This window comes from Microtus pennsylvanicus, chromosome 5, assembly GCF_037038515.1.
Source record: "Microtus pennsylvanicus isolate mMicPen1 chromosome 5, mMicPen1.hap1, whole genome shotgun sequence".
Classification (NCBI taxonomy): Eukaryota; Metazoa; Chordata; class Mammalia; order Rodentia; family Cricetidae; genus Microtus; species Microtus pennsylvanicus.
In genome coordinates, this window is record NC_134583.1 from 97,738,076 (window position 1) to 97,764,649 (window position 26,574).

Consider the following 26,574-nt stretch of genomic DNA (forward strand, 5'->3'; position numbering starts at 1 on the left):
ACCCCAGATGGCTAACTTCAGGGTCTTGAGGGACTCCGGCACTATCAGAAGCACATTTACTGATAGAAAATGGAAGAATTTCTCTAAGTTTTGGTGACACTGGCTGCCAGCACCATTTGTGCTAATTTGTGCTGGCAATGGAGTTACATCTATTACTGGTCTCTGAGTTTTCTATGTCATAAAATACCTGAGTGTAATATGTCATAATATTATGTCTGCATAGCATATAATCTGCTTATGTTTCATAAATTTGACCCCTATAATGTTCCTAGAACATTGTTATGTAACAGGGGCAAGGCCTTTGTCCTCAAAAAGTTGACAGTTCATGAAGGCATTGTGCTAAATTAAGTAATCCCGGCACAGAAAGACATACTAAAAGTTGATTTCATAGAGGTGGAGTGTTAGAGGCAACAATGTAGTGGGAGGTTAGATCATGGATGCTAAATTGCATTACACAGGAGGAATGAGTTTTGCTGGTCTATAGAACAGCTGAGTGGCCATGACAAGAACATGCTGTACGTTTTATGTGGAGCAGAGGGCTTGAAAGTTTCCAACACAGAACAATAAATAACTATATACTACATCCACGTGTGAAACCATCACTGGACTCCATATGCATGTTGGTTTTTAAGAATCTCTCAGTTCAAGAAGAAGGCAATACGTCACTAAAGCATTTCACAACTATGTAATAACTGTCAGAGGTGAGTCTGTGATGTCATGGAGGCATAGATCAGGTCACAAACCCTACCCAGGTCAGCTCACAGATCAGGAAGAGGTGGTGCCTTTAGACTGCAGGTAAAGAAAGTCTTGATGAGGTTAAATACCCTGGCCATAGCCACACTATTGGGAACTGCAGGAATGGGTAGGGGAATGGGGGAGAGGGAGTGGGAGGGGAGGATGGGGGGAGACTGTGGCCAGGATGTAAAATAAATTGATGAATAAAATATCTACCTGAATGGAATTTATATATTGGGGACTGGAAGAGGAGGATGGGTGGAGCCCGCAGAGAAGTGGTTTCTTGTGCCACACGCTGCTTGTGGAAATGGAAACATTTCTGCCCCTTCATTTTCCATTTGAAATCCTGTGTTCTGCCAAGGGGTTTCCATGGGAAGGGCTTGATGGAGGCTGTTTGGATCTCTAGTAAAACTCAACAAGTTCAATATCATAAAACAAAACAAAACAAACAAAACAAAATCTCTAGGCCATGACTCTGAATGAGAAGGAAATTCTAGGTCAAGGTTTTCCATGAGTTAGTAACAGAGTTATGGCCTTTTCACGTGCCCAGTGAAAGCCTGGCACCTGGACCCATGATGCCAGGCGACTTAGTCAAAGTGAAAGCCTTGAAGCCACCAGCCACATCTTCTGAGGACAGATCACAGTCAGGTTTCCAGGGAGACAACTGTTTCAAAAATTGTACTTTTCCATCATCATGGTTTGAAATGTCAATTTTGCTAAAAGAAGGGAAAACCCAGGAAATTCCTTCCTATGCAGTCATCTTCAGGGGGCACAGTGAGAGAGACTCCAGGGGCAGTGTTGACACGCACTGTCCCCAAAGCACTGTCCGAATATGGAGGAGCACATCACGCCATCATTTTTCTTGACTTGACACAGTTTCTTGTAGAGCGAGCCCAGGGCTTACCTGGCATTGGATACTTCCCTAGTCTGTTTCTGAAACTTCTCATCCAGGAAGGAAGCCAGTCTGTTAAGAAATGTGCTTTCTACTCCCTTACCAGAGAGGCTGCCTTCCTTTTGAGTTTAGCTAAGTTATCTCAGACATACTTGAGCTCTATCTCGCATCGGGTTCTGAAGTGTCTAGAATCACAGAGATTTCTAGTCTCTTTTTATTATATACACATCAAACTGTAGAAAATATAATACCTTCCTGCTCACCACTCCATTCTCTTAAATCATTCGTTCTCACTTGTCCCATAGTCAGGGTAAGTCATATTAACTAATAGCCCCTACCATAAGCTCCTGAATTTCAGTGCCGTAACACAAAGGAAGTTTACCTACATTCACATAATGTTTATGTACAAGTTTGGAATGGAACCTAGACTTCTTGGACCATATTTGTAGTAGCTTTTGTAAGCCTGCTTGCCTGCCTTCCCTCCCTCCCTCCCTCCCTCCCTCCCTCCCTCCCTCCCTCCCTCCCTCCCTCCCTCCCTTCCTCCCTCCCAGGACATGGTCTTTCTATATAGCTTTGACTGTCCTGGAACTCACTATGCCAACCAGGCTAGTCTTGAACTCATAGAGATGAATAATTTCAGTCGATTAATAGTATTTGGTTTTCCCCCAGGTCCATGGATTATCTAATCTCAGATTCACGGCTACCCACGCAGTGTCAGTAGTGCGATGGGTTCCATCTCAGGGAGTGACCTTAGATGCAGATAGTGGCTGGTCACTCCCACAGCACTGGTGTCACTGCCGCAGCAGTATATCTTGTAGGCAGGTAACCCTTGTAGATCTAAGGGTCTGTAGCAGGGCTGGTGTTTATGTTCCTCCTCTAGTAGTGCAAGAGTACCTTCCTGCACCATGGACACTAGTCAGGAGGGGCGAAGACTCTATTTAGGCACCAGCTTTACTCTCTGGTGCTCAGTAAAATATGTAAGTGTTGTTATCAGCAACAGGGCTTTATCAGTTTATAGAAAGCAACCAATAGCCTTGAAAATAGCCTGAGTTACCGGAGGGTTTCTAGGGGGCCCCTTTGGCCAGCAACTCAATTAGATGCAACCCATTCCTCGACCTGGAGGTTTTAATTGGTGGCAAGAGATGCTTTGTTGGAGCTTTGTCTCCTCTGTTTTTGTTGCTTCTATCTAGATTCCTTTCATATATGCATATATTTTATATGCTTCTAAGCCTAGTAGGTTCCTGGAAGATCCCTCGCGTGGCCACTAGTGTTAGCTGTCCCCTCCCTGTATTCCCTCGCCTGCCTCTTCCCCCGTATCTCCCATCGCCCTCCCTGTCGAGTCCTCCTGAGAAGCCCTTAGCTGCATGTTCAGAGCAGATCAGCTTTATGGTGGGGAGTGACGTCTATGTCATTCAGAGGAGCAACACTCCTACAGAGAATTTTTATACCTGCTTCTTAGGTATTATGGGAATTGAGTCCCTCAAAGTGTTAGCGTATCCTGATTGGTTTGAATCTGAACCTTGGTTGCTTCCACAGAAGCCAGGGTGGCGTCACTAAGGGATCCAGCCATGACAGAAGCAGTCAAAGCCAGCGATGTTCACCAGAGTTTGGTGTTACTGTCAAGCACGCTGCTACACAAGGCTTTATTTTCATGAAAGCGAAGCTGCAGGGCTCTGGCCAGAGAAAACTGGAGACGTTCCCTTAGTCAAACCAAGAGCACCACTCCCTATGAGTTTACCCAAGAGCCCATGAAACATGTCATTGGACTTTTGGGGTCTGCCTGGATATGGCATTTCACTCAGTCCACACCACGGCAGGCCTACTGCTCAAGGCCTCCCTAAAGCCACACAGTCTATGATACTTCATGGGCCAAATTCCTGGTTGTACACTTCCCTGGTGTGATGACACCACTTATGGGAATGCTTGTGCAGCCTGGTGGCTGCGAGGCTGCAGTGGGAGCCACGAGGTTGTCCCCGGCAGATGTGGGACATAACGGGGGTTCACCGTACCGAGCAGCCACGGATGCAAACATCCTCGGCATGAGGTAGGCCCAGAGGGAGACCGTTCACTCAGGCTAATACGTGTTAACCAAACTGGCTTTTCGGTGGATGTTAACTTCGCCTTTGGAAGTACGTGAAATGGACCTCTGACACATGCTTGTACATGATCTGGGTACAATTCCCCTTTTTTTTCCAAAAGGCAAAAAAGTATAGTTGATCCTAAAACTATTTTCTGAGGTTTTCTCCTAACAACTGGCACATAAGTGCCTTATCTGTTTCTGTCTGCTCACCCCTTCCTGGTCCAGCCTTCTGTGTTGCCAACAGCGAGCGTGTCACGTGCTGAGTCTGGAAGGGTAGATGGAAGTTCCCATCTAAAGGGAAGGAAGGAACAGGTAGCCTGTATTGGGTGACGGTCTCATTCAGTTCCTTGTCATGAGAGGGAAAAAGATGAGGGGGCATAGTTGTAAAGCTGGGACACACAGATGGGCGGGGTTTGTGTAGGTCACCTGATACCATGTGACCTTGCTGCGGGGTATGGATTTATGTGGATACTGAGAGATAAAACTGCCTGAACCAGGCTTGCATGTGTGAATGTGTGTGTGTGTGTGTGTGTGTGTGTGTGTGTGTGTGTGTGTGGTATGAAATCAGAGTTTTAAAAAGAATAGCATTCTGAAGATTTATAAGTCAAAAGGAGCAGCAGCTGAAAACAAACAGTCCCCAGCTCGGGTGGCTTAGGACACACACACTTTGCTCACACTCCCTGACTCACCGAAGGGCTCCACTTCCCACGGTTATCAGTTGGGTTCCAGGCTAACGGGCGCGTGCACATTGTATGATCATCACAAGTCTCTGTGACTCACTGGGAGAGATGAGACAGTAGAGAAGCGTGGAGCAAGTAAGGACCTCTGCTGGCCTTGCAAACCACCCCCATTCTAAGGGAAAGTAGATCTCTCTGTGTTCCTCGGGAAAGAAGGCCCTGGAATATTGGTAAATACTACAGATGTCCACCCTGCACGGCAAGCCTTGTGTGCGGGCAGTAGAGCCCCATGAGGGATTGGAAGATGCGCTTGTGAGGTGGAAAAGAGGACCATTCTAACCACGTATTTGTGATTATAGTGGTTTTCAGAGCTGAAGACTGGGACACCGGTAAAGAGATCTGTCAGACCGGATCTGGGCTCATTGTAATGACCTCATCGTATACAGATTACAGCTGGAAAGACTTTTTCCAAGCAGGATGCCATCTAAGATGCAGGGGATTTGAACTTCAGTACATCCCGGTGGAGCGTGCCATTTAACCCACAGATTACTGCGGGTCTTCGAGGGGTCGATAGAAATGTTCTAAAGTTAGTTGTGAGAGTTGTGCAACTCTGAATATTGACTGATGTTTCAGATCAGTAAACTGTATTGAAATTATACATCAGTAAGGTTTTTAAGTGAGAGGGAAACGAGAATGCTAGAAGATTTCTGTTTTTTAAAAAAAGGATAAAACAAGGACCTGGTAGTCGGAAACCCTTAACTAAAGAAAGGTTATGGACTTGGTAGAGCACTTGCCTGGTATGCTATGTGCCCTGAGTTTGAACCCAGAACCAAACCCCTACCTACATACGCGCTCACATATATGTAGTCACACACATTTGCACATGCATCAGACTAATTTAAAGGCATGCCAAGAAAGAGTCCAGTAAGGGTGATGTGGGTGACAGTAGAGGGCACTGACGTTGTTTCCTTTCCTTTCTTTTCTTTGGTGACATGCGAAGTCATTGTGGGCATGTTAGAATCTGCACATGCGCTCTCCCCGTGCTGAAGGGCCTGGCTCCTCTTGAGGTTTAGCCCTGCAGGCTGGCTGGAGATGTCAGGCTGGCCAGTTGCTCCTGGTCCTGGATTCCCTGGCTTTGGTGGTCTTGTGGGATCTTTGCTTTTGAAGTTGGCATCACATCACCCTGCCACCACTCACCGCTGAAATGGAAGCCAAACGATCAGTTTGAAGCACTTCTAATTGCTTTTGATGTCACCGGAGAAGCTACACATGTTCTCTGTGGAAGGGGGAAAAACCCTTTATCTAAGAGCAAATCGCGCTCTCTAAATGACAGAAATGTTTGGCTGGAGTTAAAAACTAAAGGTTAAGGATAAAGGTCCATTTTATTTTATATTTAATCCCCCGGCCTTGCTTCTGTGGAGCTGCACAGGGAGCGGGTAAAGCAAAGGTCAGCATTGACTCAGAACTGACCAGTTCACGTGTGAGGCAGGATTTTTAAAGGACATCAACTTGTTTTCATTAGCAGTCTTGGGTCTTTCGGTGCCCACACGCCAGCTGTTTAGGGATGCACTGTTGATGTGCTGGTTACACGAAGAAACCGCGGTTACTTTCTTCATTTACACCACAAGTAAAGACTGCTTATGCGAACTAAGAGTCTTAACAGTCCCCAGTTTGCTGTCACTTTACTGGACCGTGGTGGTGGACTCAGTGGTGACCAACACAAGTGTGGATTTCGAGGCGCTGTGCTTTATGATATCCACTGAAAAGTTGGGGACCCAAACTCATCTCTTACTCTGTGCTTCAGCCTCAGTGTCTTGAGTTGTCCCCAGAGGGATATAGATACAGATGAAGATGAAGTCACGGAGGTCCAAGCAGCTTAAGGAAGAGTTTATTTGGTTCGCAGTTTGAGAATACCGTCATGGCAGAGATGACGAGGCTGAACAAGGAAGCAGGCTGGCTCATATCAGGAGGTGGTCTCTGGGAGGGGAGCAGTCTGGGGCTGCAGTCATCCTGTAGGAAGAAGTTGTGACTGATGCTGTCTGTACACACTGTCAGCATCAATACTCATATCAGAGCAAGGTTTTTTCTTTTTCTTTTTTCTTTTTTTATTTTTCGAGACAAGGTTTCTCTGTGGTTTTGGAGCCTGTCCTGGAACTAGCTCTTGTAGACCAGGCTGGTCTCGAACTCACAGAGATCCTCCTGCCTCTGCCTCCCGAGTGCTGGGATTAAAGGCATGCACCACCACCGCCCGGCCAGAGCAAGGTTTTGACAACCCCTTGAGTCCGAGGCATAGGTGTCCTAGACATGGCCATCCTCACGCCCCCACATCCTCAGGGCTGCCTTGCAAAGAATTCAACCATGCTGCACATTGGCAGGCGTCCCCATGGCCCTGTCCCTCTTGCTTCTTCCATGCCTATGAAACAAGTGCCACCCAGATAATGTGTATTAGTTGTGTTTTTCTGGCTGTGATGAAATACCATGAGCAAAAGCTAGTTGGAGAAGAAAGAATTTATTTTAGCTTGTGGTTCTAGAGGGGAAATCCAAGACGATGAAGCAGACAGCTAGAACAGGAAGCTGGATGATCACGTCTTTCATCCACACACAGGAAGTAAAGAATGAGAACAGGAAGTGCTGAAAGACTACAAACCCTTAAAGCCCAACCCCATGACGTACTTCCTCCAGCAGCCTCCTTATGGCTCCATAACCTCTCCGAACTGCACTACCAATAGGGGATCAAATGTTCAAACATAACTTATCAGAAGGAGGTGCTAAACCCACCACCTGATGTCACCATATTCTGCTGCCAGCTCAGAATGGAACCCAGTCCCTTGGATCATGGTTGCAGCAGCCTGCATACCTTCCGAGCTGACCCTAGGGAAACACTTCACTAGGCAGTGGCTGTCAAGCAGAGAACATAATGGTGGCCTTCTCAGCTCATTCTCCTTCCTTTCCAATAACTTGGTAAGTCACAAGCCTTTGGAGCCTTTAATGGATGGGATCTTGCCCTCAGGATCTTTCTTACTATTTGATTGCAGAATGGAAGGTTTCTCCTCTCTCTCTCTCTCTCTCTCTCTCTCTCTCTCTCTCTCTCTCTCTCTCTCTCTTTCTTTCTTTCTTTTTTTTTAGACAGGGTTTCTCTCTGGAGCTTTTGGAGCCTATCCTGGAATGTAGACCAGGCTGGCCTTGAACTCATAGAGAACTACCTGCCTCTGCCTCCCGAGTGCTGGGATTAAAGGCATGAGCCACCACTGCCTGATTGGATAGTTTCTTTTATGTCACTAATCTCTTTGATAATTACAGCCACTTTCCCAGCATACCCCTTGACTATAAACTCCCTCCTTTCCCACAACTGGTACATTTTTCCAATCTCAGATACATTTGTTGCTGTCTTGCTCTCATTGTATACCAGAACACAGCACCGAGTAGTAACTACACTACAGCCTGAATATTCTCCTGTATTGAGATTTTATCCACCAAATAAAAAGGCCGCTACTATTATTGAATTCAGTGTCTCACGCAAGTTCTCAGGCCATGGCAGAACACAGCTAGGTTTTTGCCAGGATAGCATAGTCTTTGCTCCCCTCGGAAACTCATGAGTTGGCCCTCCACAGCCCCTATTTTTCTTGGTATTCTGGTCTTCCAAATTAATGCCACAATGGCCCATTATGCTCTGCTTACAAAATTCTGTGGCTTTTAAGGTTCTATCCCACAGCTCCCTACCCTTACAACCAAAGCAGTTCCAAAAGTCTAAGAAATACATGGTCAGGTTCAGCATGGCAGCGACCCCACTCCTGGTACCAAACTTATGAATTTGTTACTTTTCACATCGCTGTGACAAAACCTGACAAAAGCTACTTAAGTAAGGGAGGGTTTGTTTATTCCCCTGGCACAGTATGCCATGTTGTTTTTCCCTGAGAGTCAGATGAGCACTGTTAATCCCCTTCCAAGGAGCCAGCAGCCCTGAGGCGCCTCGTGTCTAGCCATGCACACAGCACACATAATGGTGAAAACTTTCTTTTTGAGGTGGGGTCTCACAATATTTTCCAGCCTGGTCTCAAATGCTCAGTCTTCCTACTTCAGCTTCCCAGATAGCGTGGAAAGGGGTTGTAAGCCTCTTTACCCCTTACCTCTTATTTTAAAAAGTTTACCATTATGGCCTTTTTAAGTAGCATTAAATATTAAATATGAATATATCAACATGTATGACTTTTGGTTGTTATTATGTGTAGAGGATAGAGGACAAGGATGATGGGGAGGACAGAGATCCACCTAGATGTTCAAGTGCCTTTTATACATTTGGAGTTTACATGTATGTAGTTTGCGGGCCTCCTCCTGAGTACATTGAGTCATTCCTAGATTACATGTAATGTCACAATACTGAAACCAATATGGACACTGTGAAACTGTTCCACTGTGCTGTTGGGGGACAGTGACCCAGAAGGCGGTCCTGGTATATGTTCACTGCAGGTGCAGGGATTTTATTTTTCAAATGCTTTCAATTCCCTATCTGTTGACTGGGAGAAACTTCTGCCCTTATTGCTGGTGACAGAGTACCAAGAGAGGAAGCGAGCTGGATGGGGGATGAGAAGGAGGAAACGTGAAAAAAGGAGGTGATTGGCCTTCCTAGAGCACTGGGAGTCGGCAGAGAGATTGTCAGGGACAAACCAGCATCGTTTCTGTTCTCTTGCTTCATATAGCCTTATCAATGTCACTCTGCCTTGAAAACCAAACCAAACCAAAAAAAAAAAAACAAAAAAACAAAAAAAAAAAAAACAAAAACAAAACCACCGTTGTTGTTGATAAACAGCCCCCAATCCTGAGCAAGCAACTTTTCAGTGTCTCTACCACAGTGACTTGAACTCATATTCTAGATTATGGGTTTTTATTAAATGCAAGGGGCCATACTCGTATTTAAAAAGTACTCGTTATGTGTCTGAACTTCAGACTCGTGTTCTGTACTTTTATTTGGCCCTGTGTCCTGATGAGCCTTTGATTGCTTTGTTAATTAAATCCAGACCCTGATCTAACCTTGTCCAGCTACGATGGGGTCTCTTTCTACTGGCATTGGAGACGCCACAGCCTCATGGACGTGAGTCAGCCCGGTCCTTGGCTTTCTGTCTAACCACAACCAGGACTTGACCAAGGCAGTCCCCAGCCTCACATACTGCAGAACACCCTGAGTTCTCTGAAAGCTTTTCGGCCCCTTCAAAGCTGTACGCTTTGAGCTGGTTTTGCTTTCCGCGGGAGCGAGCAGAGCTAGCAGAGGAAAAGCTGGTTGCTACCAGAGGTCAGCACCTCTTTTTATGTCCTCTCTAGCCTGAGGGCAAGGCTTGGGCTCTGAGGCCTGCAGGGCTGGGGAGGAACGGTGGCGGTGGTTTTCCACCGAGCAGAGGACTAGGGGTCCTTGGGAAACAAGAACCTCCTGCTTCTTCCATTCTGTTCCTAGGCCGAAATGCCTGTGGGTTCTCACTGCAAAAGGAAAACAACCACCAAGCATGCATCCAGGATTAAAACCATTTCCAAAACACATTATTAAAGCAAGCTGTGACCCACATATTTGTTGTCTGCTTAGGAGTTTTTCAACCTATTGAAAAGACTGGAAAAAGTGAGGCACCAGAAAATAAAGGCGGTGGGGGTGGAATTGTCGGCGGATCGTTCTCTGGATGTGTTGCAACATCTGAGTTTCAAACACGCCAGCTTTGATGTGCAGGATGAACCCACCCGGCTGAAACCATCACTGAGCAGGGGTGGCCGAGAAGGGTGGCGGGTGGTGTGGGGTCTACTGCCTGGATGTGAGTGTGTTTTTTGCAATGAAAGAGAAGCAATGGGAAACAATTGTTAGGAACACAATGTAAATCCTCCGAAATGAGTAGTTCAGCCACTCACAGGCCCTAGTGTACAAAGAAACGGGCCGCCTTCATGGGCGGCCCTGCATACAGCAGCAAAAGCTAGCGGTAGAGCCTTGAGGCCTTAGCGCCAGGGACAGCTTTTCTCAACCCCGTACCTCAAGTACTTCACCACTACTGGACCCTCTCATCACCTTCAAACACCTCAGAGGATCTGATAGAAGCCGGTCCTCCAAGGCCCTCAAATCTGGGGGATTGTTTCCTTAGCTTCAAAAGTGGCCCCAACGGAATATCTTCCATTAGAATCTAACTCGTTCTTTCCCTTCTTTCCTTAAAGGATAAGACTGTGTGGGTCATTAGGCTAATATTACCTCAGAGAGAGACTGCAATGTAGTCCTTAGCCCTGCAGTTTGGCTGAGACTTCATGGGCGCAGGGTACAAAGCTAACTGCATGGTACGTGCAGTTACAGAAGAGGCCACTAGATGGAGACATGAGTCATAAGAATGTGACCTGTGGCCCAGTGCTCTTGCCTTTCCGCACTGTTTATGGTCCCTGATAGTCGCTGATGCTCATTTTTCTGCAAACGTATTGATACCGATGTTCATGTTAACTGCTATGCACGTTAGTGACTGTCGGAAGGACTCTTTCTCGAGCCAGGTGTGCTAGCCTAGCGTGCCTGCTGCTATATCCTCAGGAGGCAGAGGCAGGAAGAACATACATTTGAGGACAGCATGGGCTACGTAATAAATCTAAAACAAACAAGACAAGAAAAGCACACAGTCATACTCTTTAGAGAAAGAGTTAAAGACTGTGTGTGTGGGCTGGCATCAAGGGTGCGCCTTCAGGCTGTGTGCTGCTAACCTTGACTTTCTGCCCTCTTTTAAGGAAAGTATTTCAAAGCCTTCTGCATAAAAACAGCTCCCGTGCAGATCTTTTCCACTCCTGTAGAAACCCTCTTTTATCTCTGAATGCCTCTTCCTTTCTTAGCAGAAGAATGAGGAGGAGGAAAAATTCTATGTTTAACTGTGTATATCTGTGAGTAGGTATGTGCGTGTGAGTGCAGGTGCCCATAGAGGCCAGAAGAGGGCACTGGATTCCCCTGGAGCTGGAGTCACAGCCCATTGTGAGTAGCCTGATACGGGTGCTGGGAACTGAAACTGGATTCTCTGTAAGAGCAGTAATGCTCTTAACTGATACACCATCTCTCTAGACCTCCTTCTCTCCTTTAAGAGGGAAATTGAGTTTTGTCCTTTAAAGAACTAGAGTATAGCAGAACAGTCGCTAGACATGGTGTGCAAAAACAACTCTCTGGTCACACGTCCGTAGGCCTAGCACCTATGACTCTCTTCTCAGCCTAGAGGGTTTAATAGGCAACCATCTCCACACTCCTTCCTCTTTTTAAAATATTAATATATTTAAATGAGCATGGTATGACTGCTAATGGCCTGAGCCCTGTTCCACTATCTTTTGCCTTCACTAGTCTTCATTTATGTAGGGATATTAAGTTATTAACTTCCCTAGGATTGTAATGACTAAGTGAGACACTGCTCATTATAGACTCTAGAATGTCACATAATAATTATTCACTTTGTGTGATGATTTTCTTTTTAATTTATTTTCTCGTACAATACATTGGAACCATAAAATTTTCTACTTTTAAAAAGCAATCACTGTAGAATAAGTGACCTCTCCTAACACAAAGGAAGGAAGCTTAGCTGAACAGAGCACACACAGGACCTGTGAGCTGCGAGCCCTCATGAACTTCTAAGGACACATCAGGCTGCTCACAGTGGTTCATGACTTCAGCTCTAGGGGACCCAGTGCCCTCTGCTGGCCTCTGCTGAAAGTCTCCTGTGTCCAGGCCTGAGCTAAGCATGTTATATTTGCTGGTGCCGACAACAGCCCTGGAAAGTGGAAATGTTTTGACATGGAAGACCCACATAGTCTGCTCCACACCAGTCTAAACCAGTTGGAACCAGTTTGAACTGGTCAGGACCAGTCAGAACTGGTTTGAGCCGGTTGGAACCAGTTGGAACTGGCCTAGACCAGTTTGAACCGGCTGGGACCGGTCAGAACTGGCCGGAACCGGTTTGAGCAGGTCAAAACTGGTTGGGACTGGTTTGGACTGGTCGGAACTGGTTTGAACTGGTTGTAACCAGTTTGAGCCGGTCTAAATTGGTTGGAACCAGCGTGAACCGATCAAGGCTGGTTTGACTTGGTCTGAACCGGTTTTAACCGGCCGGAACCAGTTTGAGCTGGTTGTGGCCGGTTTGGGCCGGCCTGAACCGGGTGGGACTGGTTTGAGCTCGTCGGAACTGGTTTAAACTGGTCGTGACTGGTTTGAGCCAGTCTGAACCAGTTGGGGCCGGTTTGACCTGGTCTAAACGGGTCGAAACCACTTTGAACTGGTTGGGACCAGTCAGAACCGGTTTGAGCAGGTTGGAACCGGTCAGAACCGGCCTAGACCGGTCTGAACTGGTCGGGACCAACCTAAACTGGTCAGAACCGGTTTGAACCATTTGGGACCTGGTCAAACTAGTCGGAGCCAGTTTGAACCCGTCTGAACTGGCCTAAACTGGTCTGAACAGGTTGGGGCCGGTTTGAGCAGGTCTAAACAAGTCGGAACTGGTTTGAACTAGTCATAACAGGTTTGAGCCAGTTTGAACCAGTTTGTGTGTCAGGAACAGTGAGACGAACCCAACTTAAGACAGGAAGGGACCAGCGGGAACCAGAATCTCCGTGTTTTCTCAATGGCTGCCAGGCGTAGAGGGCCATGGATGGCTGGAATGCCATTTCCTGCCCAGCTCCAGTTTCCAGTGCCTTTGCTCCCCTGCCTGTGAGTTTTCTTGCTGCATGCCCAGGAGGAAGGAGATGCTCAGAAGCAGTAGAAGTATCCGCAAGAATTCTGGAACTGTGCCTGACCCTAAGGTGGGCTTGAAGCCAAGAAGTCCAGATACGGGCTCTGGCCTGGTGCTTCTCAATGCTGCTTCTTCAGTGTGGCTCTGCCTAGCTGCAATTGTTCAACAGAGGGGTTTCCCTCCATATGCCTTTGGTTGTTCATGAAACCTGCTTTAGGATGTAGTTGGTTTGTTTTACTTTTGGGGTGGGGGTCTGCCATCTATCTCCCAAATAAATACATGGAGACTTATTCTTATTTATGAATGCCTGGGCTTAGCTTGGCTTGTTTCTAGCCAGTCTTTCTAACTTAAATTAACCTGTTTCTCTTAAACTATAATTTTTGTCTCTGGAGTTTTTACCTTTCTTGATTCTATATGCCTTTCTTCCCTTTTTACTCCATGGCTTGTTTTGTGGCTGGTAGCTGGCCTCTGGCATCCTTCTCTTATTCCTCCCTCTTTTCAGCCTAGATTTCTCCTCCTATTTATTCTCTCTACCTGCCACCCTACCTATTTCTCTTCCCTGCCTAGTTATTGGCTGTTGAGCTCTTTATTAGAGCAATCAGGTGTTTTAGACAGGCAAACTAACACAGCTTCAGAATTAAACAAATGCAACATAAAAGAATGCAACACATCTTTGCATCATCAAACAAATATTCCACAACATCCAGGAGATGGGAATGGTTTAGAATTGTGTAGAAGTCCTCTTTGGAGGCAGGTCACTGGCTTCTAGTAGTCTAGGTAGAATTGGGGTGGGGTGTCCACCTCCGCTGAGGTCAGCATGACGTCTGGGATGTCATGTTCGTTGGCCCTGAGCTGATTGACACAAATAAAGACTTTATAAAAAGCAAGCAGTTTGGTATTAAACCTCTGGGCAACTAGTACACACCACCATGGCTTCCTTAAAAAGTAATTCAAGTGCAAAAGTTAGAAAATTCTCTATATTTTGTAAAAAGAATCAAAATGAGAACCTTTTCAGTGTTTCCCACTGGGTGGTGCTTTCGTTTCATTTCGCTCCAGGATTCTAGTCCCAGGACAAGGCCCCAGTCTAACTTAGCCCTGGCAGGCCATTGCTCTTTGGAAGTCTTAGAGTGGATGGATACATTTGTATAGATAGAATACCCTTCCCCTCCCTTTCTCCCTCTTCTCTGTTTCTCTTTCTTCCTCCCTTCCCCTCCTCCTCTCCTTCTCCCCTCATACTCACTGAGTTCACTTTTCTATGGTTCTTCTCCCCCACTCTGGACGTCTGTGAGCATCTTCTCTGTGGGACCGTCAGGTTGAATGTGAGAACAGCTTAAGATGTTTTCCAGTCACATTCCTGTACCCGTTAGGACCCAGTGCAGTGATTCCTTCCCAAAGCAGACCCCGGATGACTGGTTCAGGAATCGAGGGACAGTGGTGTGCTGTGTGGATGCATTTAGTTATCCAGCTGTTTCTGGGATTAGCAAGCATTGTTTTGTGAATGGCCATGGGGGTGTTTAAAGCCTTACACATCTGGGTTCTGTTGTGGTCAGCGTGAAAGGAGGCAGTGTGACAGGCATGGCTGTTCCCACACTGGGTCGGGGGCTGGATTTGGTCACCAGTTGTAGTTTTACTGGCTACGTTAGAATTATAGAGGCGTCACCGTGGCAAAGAGGTTTCGTGAGTCTGTAAGTGGGACAGTCCTTGCTCAGCTTTCACCCAGCTCCACTTCCTTTTCCATGTGAGTCCAACAAGCCAGGTATCCCTGCCTCCTCCACACTCAGTGGGTACTTTGACCAATCCTGGCTCATGAACTTTCTCTAGAAGTGATGTCTTCTCCGCGTAGACCTGCTCACAGAGCTTCCTGCCCACTGGTCCGCATTCTTCTTCCTTGTCTGCAGGTGTGGAGGACTCGAGGGCCTCCATCACTCTCTCGGACTAGATGCAGGGCCCCTGTGAGGTGGATATGTGCTGGTTTTGTAAATGAGAAATATTTACTGGGTGTATGCTCTCACAGAGCTCCCAGCTGTAATCATTAGTGTGATAATAGAGCAATAATTGTGTAATCAACGCAGACTAGAGATTAGTGTGCAAAGCAGGTGCTTTGGGAGCGGTTCCTCTGTGCGCAGTGATTCATGGGACTATATGGTTGGAATGTGGGAACTTGCTGTTGAGTGGAAACTTTCTGTTGAACCTAATGCTGCCCTGTAAAGTAAAATCCACTTCAAAGAATTAAATAAAATGAAAAAAAAGAAAGAAAAAGACTTAGGGAAGAGAAAAATATCCGGCTGACAATTGGCATTGATTTTTCATTCTCAGAGATAGTGTGCCCCTGTTCTTATACCCGGGCGCGCGGGGGGTGCACTTCTACCACACAACCCTGCTGCACCACCAATGCAACCATTTGTGTCTCTGTTCACTATTGAGGGCTGCGTCTGAGCAGCTGCCTCAGTATCGCTGGACTTGAGGTGCAGACCTGGTGTCATCTGCGGTTTACCTCCCCGGACTGTGCAATCAAATTGCTCCACGCACAGCCCCGTACCTATCGGAACCCTCCACCCAGGATCCAGGGCAAGATTATCCCCACATCTGCTAGCCTGGCCTTTGCTTAACACAATGTTTTCTTTCCTTCGACTAGGAAAATGCTCAGATCATCAGAGAAGTGGAAGTAGACAAAGTCTCGGCACTCTCCCGGGACCAGGTGGCAGCCATCAAGCAGCTGTGGCTGGATCCGGGAATCCAGGAGTGTTACGACAGGAGGCGGGAATACCAGCTGTCAGACTCGGCTAAGTAGTGAGTACTCCGCCCGGACACAGCCGCAGCCACACTGCTCTTAGGCCAACTCTGCAAGACTTCACTCCTTGCTCTGAGGAAAGGGGGTGGTCTTTCCCGACCCCTGGCTCTCTGACTCTTAGCATTTTCTCTCCTAATTTTCTCTGGGTTCCTATATGTACCCTGGGGTCAGTACCCACTTTTGCCCACCTAATTAAATTGGAAATTCCCTTAGCAGAATGTATCTAAGTTTTGGTGCTGGAATTGTAACTTAAGCAAAGAACACACCTGCCCTGGCGGTTCCCTTTCTTCTCGAGGTACTCCTTTGGAAACCACAGGCAGGTAAGTGTAGGCTTTACTTAAATCAGCCACTGGTCTTGTGCTACCCTCTAGTGGTAAACATCAGTATCTGCAGGACCAGCACACAAAACTTTTTGACCCTTTCAGAAAGTCCTACCTCTTACCTATTTTGGATCCATAAAGCTTTAAACCATCATCCCGCCAAAATCTCTATTGTACACCACCTTGGAAAGATTGCAACGTTTCCCTTTTTTAACAGTCCCCTGGGACTGTGTGTCATACAGTAGGTGACTGAGCGCACAGATTATTTCTTGGGTTGCTATCTGTTTGTACTTCTGTAGCTCATCTTTTCCCCTCCTCCTCCATACCGCTGTCCCTCCTCCCAGGACCATGACACCCCCACCCCCAAAACACCCGATTTCTCGTAAGTGTTGGCCTTCTCTTGAGCTAGCTCAAATTGGACAAAACAGCTGTCAGGAAAGGCATGGTTAGTTTATGTGGCTTTAGTGACCTTGCCTAGACATTCGTCCCAGGCAGTGTGCAATTCATTCCAGGTTGGAACAGCTGATCCAACTACATCAGCAAAAAAACATTATGTCAGGAGCAGAAAAGAAGCCACGACGTTGGCAATGGAGAAGGGAGGAAGAAAGTCTAGGGAGTCAGGGGCTGCTCTCAGCCACTCCCCACCCCCATTCCCTCCCAGAAGCAGCCTGCTGTTGCTGGTGTTGTGACAGTGTTGTGGGTTTACACCCATTTGGAGAAAGCTTACCAGAACTGCTGTAGGACTAGTTCAGTGGAAATCATGAAAACTTAAGCAAGTTCACTGGGAGGCATGGCGGGATGGCTGGGGAGGGAAACGGATTATACAGAAGACAACAGCAGTTAATAAAGGCAGACAGATGCCAGTCCTGAGAGTCGGTAGGTGTGGTGGCACAGGCCTGGGATAGCAGCCTGGGGAGGCAGGAGCAGGAGGATCTCCAGCCAGCTTGTGACCCTAGGCTAGACCGTCTTTAAAAAAGGGGAATAAAAGGTTGATGGTGTATGGCATAAGTTATTTGTGCATTTTCTTGGTTCAGGCCTGTGGTTCTCTGTCATCTGCTAGTAATGTCTGCATTTTTAGATATCTTTTTATTTTCAAGACAGGGTTTCTCTGTGTAGCTTTGGTGTCTGTCCTGGAACTCACTCTTGTAGACCAGGCTGGCCTCAAACTCACAGAGATCTGCCTGCCTCTGCCTCCCGAGTGCTGGGATAAAAGGGTATGTGCCACCACCACCTGGCTTAGATTTGCATTTATACTGCCCAGGTGAGTGTACCAGATAGCATGCCGAGGGCTATGTGGCTATCAACCAACGCCTCTAATCTCAGAAGCGGCACAGTCTGCTGTTCTAATCACTCTTTGGTCAACCCATCACTGTGGTGTGTCTCCCTTATGAAAGTGGCCCATTCGTAATTTGGGGCCACTTTCAGAGCCCCCAGCAGATGCCCCAAATCACAGATGATGGCATTGTATTCTATGTTTTTCCCTATACAGACACAGCATAAGATGAACTGATAAATTAGGTATAGTAAGAGCTAGTGAGTAAAAGTTGAGCTATTTGGTTACCAACGCTGTGATCCCATGGCAATTAGTGGGATAACTGGCCCAGCTACTGAGAACTTAAAAATCACAAAAGACCTCAGTACTTAAGTGATTGTTTGAAGACACAGTCTCTAGCCCAGGCTGGCCTTGGACTCTCCATGTGTTTCCGCAGAACCCTAAACTTCTGATCCTCCTACCTCTACCTCCCGAGTGCTGGGATTGCAGGCATGCGCCACCATGTTGTAGGAGGTGCTGGCTTTAACCCAGCGCTGTGTGCATGCTAGGCAAGTACTCTGAAAACTGAGCTACACTCCCTGGTGAAGTGTATTTTAAAGGCATTCTTTTATTTGACTTTAGAAAAAAACCCACATGTATTTTAAAGTCAGAACTTTACTACACATAAATACCAAATACCATGAGACAAACTTTGGATTATTTTAGATGTCTCACTTCCCAGGGTTCTTAACAGGAAAATGCTCTTATTTTGAGAGAATTGTTTCATGTCCTGTTTGACGATGGCGTATTTTCATAGAAGCTGTTCTTATCACTAATCGGAGCCTTCGGAGAACGATGTCTATTTATTAATGTTCTTGGGTGGAGGCAAGTAGGTGGGTCTGGCCGGTGAGGGGCCAGTATCGTCCTCCCCTCCTTGGTCTCTAGGTTGCTGCTTCCCTCATGGCCACAGAGATGATGCAGCTGGGAACTGGGATGGGGTGGCCTGCATTCTCAGAAGGCTTCCAGATTTACCTGAGTCCTGACCCCTTCAGAATGGTCTTGGGAGGATCGAGGCCTGGCATAGTCACCTCTGCATGCTATTGCTGGCCTCCAAGTCTTGTGGGGGCCCTGTGGTCGGGGAGGACTTCCCTTGAGCAAGGAAGGCTGCTTTCCTTTCTCACAACGGAGCCTCAGCGTCTCAACTCTTTAATGTCACAGTTACCTGACTGACATTGACCGAATCGCCATGCCCTCTTTCGTGCCAACGCAACAGGATGTCCTTCGTGTTCGGGTGCCCACCACTGGCATCATAGAGTATCCATTTGACTTGGAGAACATCATCTTCCGGTGAGTCTGTCTCCCAGACAGAGGCCTTTAAGGGTCAGTCTGTTCGGGGGGACATGTCCTGAGGTGTGTGTGTGTGTGTGCCGGGTGTGCAGGAGTCACTGGCGATGACGACGGCATCAGATCCCCTGGGAATGGATCACCATGTGGGTGCTCAGACTGGACTCAGGCCCTTTGTAAAGCAACGGGAGTTCTTAACCCCTGAGCCTCCTCTCCGACCCCTCGAAGCTCGTGTATCTATTATTCCTCTATCCTTTCTAACGACGATCATTGCACACCTGTCTAGCCCTCCCACATTGGGTTCAATATTATTGTTCTGTTTAGCTCTCCTTCAGCGTTGTCACGTGGAGAGGGTGGTATAAAAATATTCTTCATGTCTCATTTAATGGGAGCTCTCTCCCTAGCTGAGCAGTGGGTTTAAACCTTTTCAACTCCAAAGGCTGCTTGCAACCTCCCAGGCATCTCAGAATGAGTTTGCCAGAGTTTTGGTGGCCAGGTTTTGCCTTCAGAGCCACAGGACTATGCCACGCACCGCGGGACCCCGTCTGCGCTCTATGCGCTAGAACCCAGTTTGTGAGCTTCTGGCAAGGGGCTGGAGGTTGAGAATACACACGCAGAGACAGACCGACACACAGACCTTCCAACACTGGTACCAAAACCCCCTCTTTAATAGCACCGTGGAGGTGCTCCAGGAGACCCAATGGCCTCTTTTGGCCTCAGGTCCCCGGTCTCATGTGCATGTCACATACGCACACATACACACACAGTCCTGAAAGACAGAATACAAATCATACATTTAAATACAGGACCTGCAGAAGAGGTTCCAGGAAGATGGCTTGCCTTTGTCCCTTTTGTGCCCTAGGACTCCATGTGGGCTGCTGGAGTAAAGGACTTCCGCAGCAGGTTCTTACCCAGCATCCCCAGGAAGGCTCCATCTGAGTCCTTTCTTGGTTCCCCACTGCCCAGGGCAGCACCGTTCTGACACTAACCTTAAGAACCCCTTCCCTCCGAATCACCGAGGACAGCAAAGGTTACTAACTCTGTGGTGTAAAGACCTGCAGCCCGTTTCCCGGAGCTGCTCATTCCAACTCTGACCATCTCTCTCTGCTGAGCAGGATGGTGGATGTTGGTGGCCAGCGCTCTGAGCGACGGAAGTGGATCCACTGCTTTGAGAGCGTCACCTCCATCATTTTCTTGGTTGCTCTGAGTGAATATGACCAGGTCCTGGCCGAGTGTGACAATGAGGTATGCTGCCGGGGTGGGGTGGTAACTGTGGAAGACGGTCTTAGTTCTTCAGTTTTCTAGAAGCCGGCGCTCAGGTGTCTGTTACTAATGCAGCCGACTGGTGTCTGCAGACCCATGTCCATAGTCCCCTGCAACTTAAATACTGTCACATGTCACTTAACAGCAAAATACATCCGGAGACAGACCTCATCAGATTCAGAGCCAGGTTTGGTGCCACAGCACTCAGGAGGCGAGGACAGGCAGATCTCTGAGAGTTCCTGGCTAGCCAAGGCTCCATAGTCTTAAAAAAAAAATAAACCCAAACTAAACAAGACAAGAAACCAACAACTAAAAAAGCACAAACCGACCGACCAGAAGAGACTTCATCTTCGTGTGGCGAACTTAAATGGTGCAGCCTACTGCATACTGAGAGTTGTGGACCAGAACCCTAGATCCAAACTAGTTGCCCAGAATTTCCCAAGGAACATTTTCTGAGTCAAATACCAGACTCTGATTTAGCTGACTGATGGTGGCTATGGTCTGAGAGTAAAGGACGTTCACAAAGTCGTCCCCCCCCTCCCCCAGGTAAATGTCATGGGTCATGAAGGGTAGAAAACAGGAAAAAGCAGACTGGGTCAAGAGAGCTCAGTTTACCAAGCCAGCCCTTAGAAACCATGTAAAAATCCAACCTACAGGGGGCTGGAGAGATGGCTCAGAGGTTAAGAGCATTGCCTGCTCTTCCAAAGGTCCTGAGTTCAATTCCCAGCAACCATATGGTGGCTCACAACCATCTGTAATGGGGTCTGGTGCTCTCTTCTGGCCTGCGGGCATACACACAGACAGAATATTGTATACATAATAAATAAATATTTAAAAAAATCCAACCTACATACACAAAGCTAAGGTTCTTGCTGCTGGTGGCATGTTGGAAAAAAAAATTACTGCCTTTTGGGTCCTGCGCTACAGCTATATTTGTTGGGTTCCAATGGGGGTAGTTTCATTTCCAAGTCCCTTCAGAGACCCTAATACATACAGTATTGTCTAATAATTCTCCCCCATCCCACCTCTTTCAAGAATGGGTCTTGTCCAGTTTAAGCTGGCCCCAAACTGACTATGAAGCAAAGGGTAACCTTCACTTTATTATCCTCCAGCCTTCCACTACACCTCTTAAGTGTTGGGATTATACCTGTGCGCCATTGTGTGGACTGAACCTGTGGCTTCATCATGCCCAGCCCAGTCTGTTTCTAACAGACACCATCTGAGCGGACCCTCGGCCTCCAGAGAACGCAGCTCCCAAACTAGGCTCTTAGCTGAGCTGTCAGAGCAGGGGTGCCCACACATGGAGCAGTTCAGAGATTAGAGCAGCACCCGAGACTGCATCTGGCCTTACTCCCCTGCAAAGTCTCATTTAGGCATCTGGGGCTGGCACAGCCCAGGCAAGTACTGTGCCTCCTGCAAAGCTGCAAGGTGCTGGCTGGCTCTAGTTCCATTAGATGCTCTGACAGAAAGTGACCAGGACTGTTGGTCACTTCGGAAGGTTATTTTCTGAGGAATACCAATGTCCTCTTAATGTATGCAAGATTTCTTGGCTCTTGTTTCAAGGACAGGGATGCCAACCATCAGTGTGCTGCCAGGATTAAGCATTGGCCCATGAACAAATCATATCTTGTACCCCTTGAGTGAAAGCTTCTCTCCGAGGAGTTCCATTATATTAGTTAATTAGGGGAGGGGGAACGCATTTACTTGTGCCATCAAAGTAATAGCGGCTGCTGTAGCTCTCCCAAGAGGAATTTCAAGAGATAGTTCTCAGCATAAAAAAAAAATAGGAATTCTTAGGAGTTACTTGTAGTATTTCTCAGAAGAGTCAAAGGATTGTGTGTTCAGCGCACCAAGAGCCCAGACCAATATTCTTAGGAATTAAACATATTCGTTTCTCCTACAAAAGTGATAGGAATCACAGGAGTTTGGAGAGCACGTAGATGGTTGTTATTCCTGCCCATTCCTTCCACCTGTACGTGTGCATTGGACCCATCTATTCTGCCTACAGATTTTTTTCCTTCGGAGATTAAGATAATTCTAGACTTTAGAGAATCTCTAAAAGTGAACGAGTTAATTCTCTGATAATAACTTTCTGGACCCCAGTCTTCAGAGTGGGAGAACGTCCAGGTGTGGGCTTGTAGGGAAGTACAATCATGGCGCATCCCTTTGGAGCATGTGCGGAGCGTCGATGGTTTAGGGTTGCTTCTTCCTCTAAAGGAAAGTTCTTGTTTTTTTCCTTAGGGGGGAACAAAAAAAAAACATGTTGTTTAAAATTATTGTTCATGAGTACAACTGTCACATGACTCATGTCTCTATGGACTTGGGAAAGTTAAATTTTTGGGATGCTGTGGTCATCCACTAAATTGGGAAACTGGGACAACATCCGATTTGTAAAGCATGGCTATGATGCTCTGCAGTGTTATCTCTGTTCTGACCAGTCTAGCAGGCCTGAGGGCTCAGGGTTGTGGTCCTCCTGTGTCCCAATACTCCTGAGGCACAAGTTTGCACAAGAACCTTGTTTAGGGCAAGAGAAGAGTTAGTGCTCCAAAAATGCTGAGAAAAATCAGGCGTGTGGGGGAGGGGCAGGGTGGAAGGGCAAATGGTAGCTGGTCTGATGGGCCCGCATTCTTGCCATTATAGGAACAGTGACCCTAAGGGGAGAGGACTGATGGATGTACCCAGCCTCCTAGCATGCTGTTTCCAAGTCCTGCTTTTCTTTCTGACTTAATCCTAACTTGGTTTCTCCCTAGAACCGTATGGAAGAGAGCAAAGCCTTGTTTAAAACCATCATCACCTACCCCTGGTTTCTGAACTCATCTGTAATTTTGTTCTTAAACAAGAAGGATCTTCTGGAAGAGAAAATCATGTACTCCCATCTAATTAGTTATTTCCCAGAATACACAGGTAAGTATTTGGGGGATGCGGCTCTCACACGAGCCATATTGACTCCCCAGCTTTCTGGGCTCTCATGTTCCTCCTTCAAATTATGCTTCTCAGAGTGTTTTCACCTCAACACCTGCCACTGCAAGGGCCTGGATACATTTGCCAGCTCATTTGGCTTACTCCACTTGACTGGTCAGGCCCCAGCTTGGGAGCCTCACCTAGGAAACCCTGCTGCACCTGTCTACAGCTTGCACTAGGGTGCCACCCCTTTCTGTTGCCCTGGCAGCCTGGTCATTCTGCTGCGTATGCACTCACTCAGCTTTCTCTGGCAGAGCTGGCTCCTGCAGCTTCAGTCAGAGTACACGCTGCTTTGTGGGGTGCTGGAGTCTTCATGGATGTAACCTGCTCAAGACAGGACAGTGCTCATGCTCACTAATCACTCCTGGCACAAGACGTCTCAAACAGCACACTCTTGAAACTGGCATTCCATGTGAAGTGTTTCAGCATACTCCTCCTTTGATTAAACACTCTGGCAGTATAGTTTCCAACTGTCAGGCTTTAAAACCAAACTAATGACATTAGTTTCTGCGCCACAGCCCACAGCTGCCTGTCTGTACAAGTTAGTGGTTAGAAGACAAAACTAGGCCACTATTTTTAGACAAATCACTTTACAGTACAATTTTTAGATACCAGTAGACACTTTAAAAAAGACCAAACACTGGGCAAGGGAATGGCTGGTTCAGTTGGTAAAAACATTTGCTTTGGAAGCAAGTATATGACCAAGTTCAATCCTTAGAACTCACCTAAAAAAGCAGGCATGATAATGAGAATTTATAATCACAGAGACAGGTAGACCACTGGGATTTGCTGGCCAGTCAGTCTAGCCTAGTTGGTGAGCTGTAGGCCAAAGAAAGATCTTTGTCAATGGAGATGCATAGTATTCCCGACGATAACATGGAATTGTTCTCTGGGCACATGTATGTATCCATGCATATATACTCCATAAAACAGAAAATATTTTTAAAACATTTTATAGATTCATATGAAATATAATAACTATTCCAGGTAACCTTTCCTTAGGTATGAAATAAAAAGGATCTGAAATAAGAAAATACAATAAAAATGGATTATGGGAGGGCATGATGGTGAGTCTGTATCTTTATTCCTCTCATGACCAGGACCAAAGCAAGATGTCAAAGCCGCCAGGGACTTTATCCTGAAGCTGTATCAAGACCAGAATCCTGACAAAGAGAAGGTCATCTATTCTCACTTCACATGTGCTACAGACACTGAGAATATCCGCTTTGTGTTTGCTGCTGTCAAAGACACAATCCTCCAACTAAACCTCCGGGAATTCAACTTGGTGTAAATGCTGTGACCCACTCCTCCCAGACAGAGGGTGATCTCTGGGCCAGGCTCCAAGGACATTACGTAGCCCACAGGGACAGAGATGGATAGTGTAACTTCAAGGACACTTGCTCTACCAACTCTTCTAAGTGTCATCAACTCTTGTCTTTACTTACCTTTTGGCTGTGAGCTCAGGCATAATTTCTGAGTTTGGTATTTTATAGAATTTCAAAGGCTACTGTGACGCCCCTCCCCCCTCTTAAACTAAAATGTTCAATCACTAACAGAGAGGACTTGTTAATTTACAGATCATGCCTTCAGACCTCTAGGATTTAATTCAGGTGACTAAGAAATCTTAATAGATTTAATGCTTTTTAAATAAACCTTGAAAGATATTTCTTACATTTCTTCCCCTCATCTAACATTTGTACCAAACAACCAAAGACTTTCTATGCATCCCCCCTCCCCCGACCCTTATTATTTTAATTTTTTACTTTTAAAGGCAAGGCCTTAAGTGACCCAGGCAGGCTTCCAATCCGCACCTGCTGTGTCATTGAGGATGGCCTTGATCCTCCTGCCTGGACTCCCCAAGTGTTTGTTGGAATTGTTGGTGTTCAGCGAAGATTATTTTCTTTTCTGAGACAAGGTCTCATGTATTCCATGTTGGTCTCAAACATAGTACAGTCGAGGATGACCTTAAACTTCTGATTCTCTTGTCTTCATATATATAGCCTAATTAGAGCAGGAGAGTTTTCACCCTGTTGCTAATTATTCCTGACATCAAGAGGTCTCAAACTGTATGATCTGACTGATATTTACAGGTTAGTAAGTGCTAGGGTGTATGTCAGCACGATCAGCTTATGCGATGCTTGGGATGGAACCCAGGGTGCTGTGCAAGCCCCCAGCAAAGTTTTCTTAAAAGAAAAAAAAAAAACAGTAGTTCTATTCTTGTCAACTTTCTAAGCCAAATTATTATTATCCCATCTTCTAATTTAATTTTGCCACAAGTTGGTGGTGAAGACTACGCCGAGAGGAGAAACAGACTTTAGATAGTGCATGTATTTTAGTGAGTATGGTCAGGTCTTTATAAACTTACGGAATGGCTAAAGCATAACTTGTTTAACAAATGTCATGTAAGCCTTGCCAAAACTGGTGGTAATCACAAATCTGCTATGTCTGAACTGTGTACACTGTGCCTTTCTGGATACTGAGAATATACTGTTCTACCAAGAGCACTGATGATGATGTGTTTCTTGGAGCTCGTGGATGGTTCTATTCAAATGAAAAATGCCAGTTTTATCAACAACTCAGCAGTTTTCCTGTTTCCCCCCTTTTGAAGTAAGTCTTCATTCATCTCTGCATGCTGGAGATCCTTCATTGCTGGGTCAGTAAACAGAGCAGATCCCGATCCCCAGGAAGTAGAGTGGTTCAGACTGAAGGCCTAGGATGGCTTTGTTTCCACTGCTCATTGGGAGGTATGTGTGTAAGGGTGTATCTACCTCCCAGAAATTTTCAAAGGGTCTCTAATTTATAAGGCTTTAGCCTTTATAACAGTGAGAAAGTGATATATATATCCAAGAGGAACTGTACTTTGAATTTTGATCCTTTCTCAGGCTAATAATTTTTGGCCTGGTACTCTCTTGAGATGATGGGCAGTTGTAAGCTGCAGTTCCCAGTGAGCCAGTAACATCATGGGGAAAGTAGTAACCTCTCGGTGGTGCACTGCTGGATTGGATGTTCCAGAGGGTCAGTATACTATTATGCATTTTCAGTTTCGATGTTTCCAGTCACTGTAGGTTTACTTAGTTGAGTCTGTATAAACATTCTCAGATTGGCTATATCTGTTGCAGAACCCCATGGTTAAATTCCTAGAGCTGAACTAAGCCTTTCTTATACCCAGTTACAGGACCTTCAGATTGTCAACTTGCTGGAACATTCCAAGGGTAAACACATTCTACCAAAGTAGCATTAGGTTTTGAAAGCCAATCTTAACACATGAACTGAACAAACGATGCTAAATTTTATTTTAAACATGTAATCATCAAGAGAAAGACAAAGGGATAGCTCTTCAAGATACTTAAAATCAAAGAAAACATTTACCAATGGTTAAAGGTGATTAACTAGTCTCATTATCCAATTAATCTAAAAGGAAGCATATCAACAGACTCAGAATCAAGGATGTTAAGCAATGTGGGATTCTCTTTTCAAGTCGTAGCATGCATTCTAATTGGTCTGAATAAAGAAAATCTGGAGTCAGATGGGGGTGAAAGCTGAAGGAGCAGAGA

The 26,574-nt window shown here is 46.3% G+C and overlaps 1 protein-coding gene across 1 annotated transcript in view; it reads left to right on the forward strand.

Moving 5' to 3' along the window:
- Gna14 (G protein subunit alpha 14) overlaps positions 1-25,590 on the forward strand; it is a 145,372-nt gene extending 119,782 nt beyond the window's left edge. The window contains exons 3-7 of the mRNA XM_075973635.1: positions 15,725-15,879; positions 18,671-18,799; positions 19,912-20,041; positions 22,810-22,963; positions 24,121-25,590. Coding sequence (XP_075829750.1) covers positions 15,725-15,879; positions 18,671-18,799; positions 19,912-20,041; positions 22,810-22,963; positions 24,121-24,311 — 759 coding nt within the window. The 3' untranslated portion in view covers positions 24,312-25,590. The remainder of the gene's footprint in view (positions 1-15,724; positions 15,880-18,670; positions 18,800-19,911; positions 20,042-22,809; positions 22,964-24,120) is intronic.
- The last annotated feature ends 984 nt before the right edge of the window (positions 25,591-26,574 follow it).